Source organism: Saccopteryx leptura, chromosome 10 (genome assembly GCF_036850995.1).
Source record: "Saccopteryx leptura isolate mSacLep1 chromosome 10, mSacLep1_pri_phased_curated, whole genome shotgun sequence".
Lineage (NCBI taxonomy): Eukaryota > Metazoa > Chordata > Mammalia > Chiroptera > Emballonuridae > Saccopteryx > Saccopteryx leptura.
Genome location: NC_089512.1, coordinates 29,900,215 through 29,906,214, shown reverse-complemented (window position 1 = coordinate 29,906,214; position 6,000 = coordinate 29,900,215). Strand labels below are relative to the sequence as shown.

At 53.2% G+C, this 6,000-nt stretch overlaps 1 protein-coding gene across 1 annotated transcript in view; it reads left to right on the top strand.

Moving 5' to 3' along the window:
• Positions 1-438: 438 nt before the first annotated feature.
• KAT2B (lysine acetyltransferase 2B) overlaps positions 439-6,000 on the top strand; it is a 127,146-nt gene continuing 121,584 nt past the window's right edge. Inside the window, exon 1 of the mRNA XM_066351554.1 lies at positions 439-885. Coding sequence (XP_066207651.1) covers positions 553-885 — 333 coding nt within the window. The 5' untranslated portion in view covers positions 439-552. The remainder of the gene's footprint in view (positions 886-6,000) is intronic.

Here is a 6,000-nt window from a genome sequence, read left to right as displayed (position 1 = left end):
GCGGCCAGCAGGTGCCTGGGCTCCAGCCCCTATCTCCCGCCCCCCAGCCCACTCGAGCTTGGCTTCGCCCCCTGGCGGGGGAGCGCTAGGTGTAGAAGCGCAGGGGTGGGGGGACGCAAACCCCCCGGGCAGCGGGAAAGAGGCCGAGGGGGCCCCCGGCTCCCGCACACCGAGAGGTTGGCAGCGCCTGCACGCACCCGCAGATCGCAGCCCCGAGGAACATGTCCGCAAGCAGGGCGCAGAGCAGAGCCCCGGGGAGGAGAACCTGGGGAGGGCGTGTGCAGTGGCGGCGCCGGCCGCGGAGCCGCTAGTCCCCTCCCTCCTGGGGGAGCAGCTGCCGCCGCCGCCACCAGCAGCGCGGGCCGCGGCCGGAGCTAGCCCGGCGAGCGGCGCGCGCGGGGGAGGGCGGGGGCGGGGAGGGGGGTGGGCGAAGGGGGCGGGAGGGCGTTGGGGGAGGGTCTCGCTCTCCCTGAGACCAGAGCCCGAGAGGGAGACCCTGGCGGCGGCGGCGGCGCCTGACACTCGGCACCTCCTGCGGTGCAGCGGGGCGGCATGTCCGAGACTGGCGGGGCCGGGCCGGGCAGCGGCGGCAGCGGAGCGGGAGCCGGCGCAGGGGCAGGCGCAGGGGCAGGGGCCGGGCTCGGGGTGCTGCCCCCACAGCCCCCCGCGCCGCCGCCCTTGCCGCCGCAGGGCTCCCCGTGCGCCGCCGCCGCAGCCGCCGGGGGCTCGGGCGCCTGCGGACCGGCGATGGCAGTGGCGGCGGCGGGCACGGCCGAAGGACCCGGAGGCGGTGGCTCGGCCCGGATCGCCGTGAAGAAGGCGCAACTGCGCTCCGCTCCGCGGGCCAAGAAACTGGAGAAACTCGGAGTGTACTCCGCCTGCAAGGTACTCGCTCGCCGCTCCCGGATCGCCGAAGGGGCCAGGGCCCAGCCCGCGGGACCCCGGACCCCCGCCCCCTCCCTTCCCCCGCCCGTCTCCCGCCTCCGCCTCCCGCTCCCGCCTCCCGCCTGGGGCCGCTGCACCGCGGAAGTGCTGCTGTCGCCCGCGCCCAATTAGCTTCTTCTCGGACAAGAGAGCTGTTGGGTTGGAAGAAGGGGATCGCCGAGACCAAGAGTCTTTCATTCCTCCCCCTTGGAAGGAGTTGCCTCTGTGCCAGCGCTCCTGGGCTGCCCTGGGGCTTTGTTGCTCTGTAGGAGCTCGCCAGGGACGCCTTCCAGAGTGGGAGAGTGCTCTCTGCGTGGCAAGCGCCCGAGGGCTAAGGGGACATGTCTGGGGGGAATCTGAGCGCCCCTTCTTCGTGCGTCCCCTCCCCGAGTCCCATTGGGAGGAACTGGGGAGGGAGAGACGTTGGCACAGGCTCCCGGACTCCTGCGCTTTTCAGGAGATAGAAGGGGCGGAACGCGCCCCGTGGAAGGTGGGCACAGCCCGAGGCGAGGGTCGTGGAGCTCCAGGTGCCCTCAGGTGAGGGCAGAGGCGCTGCGGCTCACGGCGACAGTCCCGACATTATTGTGTTATTACTTGTTTAGTTAAGACAGTGTCCCAGCTGCTCGGGGTGTAAACAGGATTTGGCAAGATGACAGCACAGCGCGGCGGGCGCTACTGCTCAGTTTGAGGACACGTTTCTTGCCATGCCTTCTCCATCCCAGCTCTCGGCAGCCCGTATTCTCTCAGCTGCAGATACAGATGTGGGCGCAGTGCTCCCGCGGTGGGAGGATTGGCCGAGGCCGCGGGGCAGCCTGGCCCAGCGCTGTCAGCAGCGGCTTTGTTTTGACAGGGTGACAGCTGAGGGGGGCGGGGACTTGGCCTTGTCAGCTCCTGCGGCCTGTGGCTGAGTCGGAGAAGAGACATCTTCACACCCTCACACACCTCCCATGTATTCCTCTCGCTTGCTGCAAACGGCGTCAAGTTCCCAGATTCAGATACCCATACCGCGTGTAAAGATTATGAAGCCTGCTAGAACCTCTCTCCCCGGTCGTGCTGATTTTAGTATTTTACAGGAGCCTCTCAGCGGTAGTGAAATGTCTGTGTTTAACCTTTTCCCACACCATTCACATCCTCATGTATATGTTGACACTTACTATGTACCCACAGTGGGTCAATAAATATTTGTTGAATGAATGTAGGATCTAGTCCAGTGCTTCTCAAACTTGAATGTACATAGATATCACCTGGGGAGCTGGTTAACTGGTTGATTCTACTTCAGTAGGTCTGGGTTAAGGCTGAGATTTCTGACAAGCTCCTGTGATATGATGCGCACTCTAGTTAGCAAGATCCTTGTTCAGGCCTGGACTATATACTATTCCTCCTTTTTGCATTTAGCCAAGATAACGGAAACTGAAACAATAATGCCACATGGTGGCATGCAAAAAGATAAAAAGAAGAAGGCATGCAAAAAAGATAAAAGTGTGCAGTGTGCGTGTAAAAAAGGCAAAGAAGGGCCAGGAGTTGGTTAAGAAGGGCATTAGACTAATCAAGAAAAGGTCAAGAACTGTCAGCTCCTTGTTTCTGTCCTGGCTTTTTATTGGGTTCCCATCATGAGCCATGAGCACCTTCTCTCCCTGCTGTTGCCTTAATGGAAAACTTTCCTGAAGTGTTGGTCCTATCTGAAACTATGTATGAGCATATGTGCCTTTCAGATTTCCAAGACCGAGATGTAGCACCTTTTTTAAAGTTTGTGACTTGAATGTTTTATGTGCACATTCACAATCAAACTTAGAGGAAAGGAAAAACCTCTTTCAAGAAAGGTCTTTCTTCCTGTTCCTGGGAGACCTTGAAAGCATCAATTTGTATTTGTTCATTTATTCAATAAATATTTAGAGGGGTCCCAGCTGGGTACCAGGCATTGTGCTAGACTCTGTGCCTATGACACTTAGATTCTATTCTTCTGACTGTGTGTATGTGGCCCGTGTGCACATGTGTTGGGGGCCTGAAGAGGTGGGCAGTGAGCCAATTACAATGAAATTAAAAAAAAAACTTTCTTAGAGTGGTGATGGGATTTGGAGCAGGGCAGTTTATGCGCTGGAGCATCTTTGGGGTAGGAATGGCTTCCTGGAGGAAGTGTCAGTGGGTGTTAAGTACTCTTGGCAGAGGAGGGTGGGGTGAGATGAGGTTTCTTGTGGTGGAGAAACTGAAAGTAGTTATGAAAACTTGGAGCTGTGCCAACAGGAGCTAGCCCTTCATTGGCTGGGGCCAACAGGTTGGGGGGTGTGGCCAAGAGGGCATTGGGGAACCCAGGAATCTTAACACCTCCAGACTGACATTATCTCAGATTTGCTTTTGTTTTATTTTTCTTTAACTGCTTGACTGGGTGTGTGTGTTTGCGCAAGAGAGTGGAATCAGTGGTTCTTTCTCAGCGTGTCTCTACGCTTCATGTAAGAAAGCCCAAAAGGACAGATTTTTCACTACCTTTGGTACTGACTGGCCCCTTGGGAGGTCAGAGGGATAGAGAGGTCAGGGAATGAGGGGGCTCTGGAAAAAAATGAGGTACTTTACTGGGGTCTATTGAAAGAAAAACAGGTCCCAGATCTAATAAAAGATCTGGCCTTTAAACTTCACAAGTGAAACAGAAAAAGAAAGGAGCTAGTTCACAGCCAGTGTGCTGTGCCACACTTCAGAGGGAAGAAACGAACAAACAAACAAACTTGTTTTGCAGGATCCAGAGTACAGGGTGTTTTTTTTGTTACTTTTTAAAATTTTTATTTTATTTTTTTATTTTATTTTTTTTACAGGGACAGAGAGAGAGTCAGAGAGAGGGATAGGTAGGGACAGACAGAAACGGAGAGAGATGAGAAGCATCAATCATTAGTTTCTTGTTGCGACACCTTAGTTGTTCATTGATTGCTTTCTCATATGTGCCTTGTGCCTTGACCGCGGGCCTTCAGCAGACCGAGTGACCCCTTGCTTAAGCCAGCGACCTTGGATCCAAACTGGTGAGCTTTTTTTTTTCTCAAGCCAAATGAGCTTGTGCTCAAGCTGGTGACCTCGAGGTCTCAAACCTGGGTTCTCTGCATCCCAGTCCGACGCTCTATCCACTGCGCCACCGCCTGGTCAGGCTTTCTTTTTTTTTAATCTTTATTTCTTTATTTTTTACAGAGTACAGGTTTTTGAACTGTGTTCTGGCAGCCTCTTGGCTGGCCTGTGACACAGCCTGAGTGATCACTAAAAATGTAGGTCTGGCCTGACCAGGTGGTGGTGCAGTGGGTAGAGCGTCAGACTGGGATGCGGACAACCCAGGTTCGAAACCCCGAGGTCACTGGATTGAGCGCCGGCTCACCAGCTTGAGTGTGGGATCATAGACATGACCCATGGTCGCTGGCTTGAGCCCCAAGGTCTCTGGCTTGAGCCCAAGGTCGCTGGCTTGAGCAAGGGGTCACTTGCTCTGCTGTAGCCCCCCCCCCCCCCGTCAAGGCACTTATGAGAAAGCAATCAATGAACAACTAAGGTGTTGCAACGAAAAACTGATGTTTCTCATCTCTCTCCCTTCCTGTCTGTCTGTCCCTATCCCTCTCGCTGTCTCTCTCTCTGTCTCCATACACACACACACACACACACACACACATACACACACACACACACACACAAAATGTAGGTCTGACTATATGTTTCCTCTGCTTAGGACCCTTTAATTTCTCTTTACTGGACTTCACAAGGCCTTGCATGACCTGGCCATTACTGTCTCTGGCCTTCTTTCAGGACCATGTGTGCATGGTTTCCTTCTTCCTCAGGGCCTTTGCACATACTATCACTGGGACTAAAGGTGTTTTCACCTCACTTTCAAAATAACTCCCAACTTTTCTTGCCAATTTCAGATTCCTTGCATTTCTTTTATTACCTTGTCCAGCCTTCCCATGATAGTTTTTCTGGGCCCCTCTACTTACATTTTCTTCCTGGTGCTTTTATTCTGGGCCTTCAGCAGACTAAGTGACCCCTTGCTTGAGCCAGCAACCTTGGGTCCAAGCTGGTGAGCTTTTGCTCAAACCAGATGAGCCCGCACTCAAGCTGGCAACCTCGGGGTCTCGAACCTGGGTCTTCCGCATCCCAGTTCGACGCTCTATCCACTGCGCCACCACTTGGTCAGGCTATTCTGATTTTTAATTGTGTGATTATTTGATATGTGTTTTTTTTTTTAACTTTTTTTTTTTTTTAATTTTATTTATTCATTTTTTTTAGAGAGGTGAGAGAGAGGGAGAGAGAGAAACAGAGAGAGAGAAGAGGGAGGAGCTGGAAGCATCAATTCCCATATGTGCCTTGACCAGGCAAGCCCAGGGTTTCGAACCGGTGACCTCAGCGTTTCCAGGTCAACGCTTTATCCACTGCGCCACCACAGGTCAGGCTGATATGTGTTTTAACTTGACTGATTCTTGAGAACTAGATAGAGGAAAATTTTCACGCAGGGCAGTTCAAGGTACCTCACAAATATCCATTTGATTGTGTTTTTAGTGTTATAAAAGAAACTCCCAAGTGAATGGTCTGAGCCCAAATCTAAATCTCTTTGAATTAAAGTGTAATTTATATTGCCTGACCAGGCAATGGCGCAGTGGATAGAGCGTTGGACTGGGACATGGAGGACCCGGGTTCGAAACTCCAAGGTTGCTGGTTTGCACGCGGGCTCATCTGGCTTGAGCGAGGAGTCTCTGGGATCATAGAAGTGACCCCACGGTCACTGGTTTGAGCAAGGGGTCACTCGCTCTGCTGTAGCCCCACCCCCCTCCCTGGCACATATGAGAAAGCAATCACTGAACACATAAGGAGCTGCAAGGAAGCATTGATGCTTCTCATCTCTCTCCCTTCCTGTCTGTCTGTCCCTCTCTCTGACACTCTCTGTCTGTCAGAAAAATAAATAAAAGTGTAATTTATTTACTAAAAATGAAAACCATTAACTGACTCTTCTTAATGAAATTGGTTATGTTATTTGAGGTGAGGCAATAGGGTTAGAGGCCAGATACAGAGTTCAAACTAACCAAAGTCCAAATTTCAGGATATCCAGCTGTGTGACCTTGG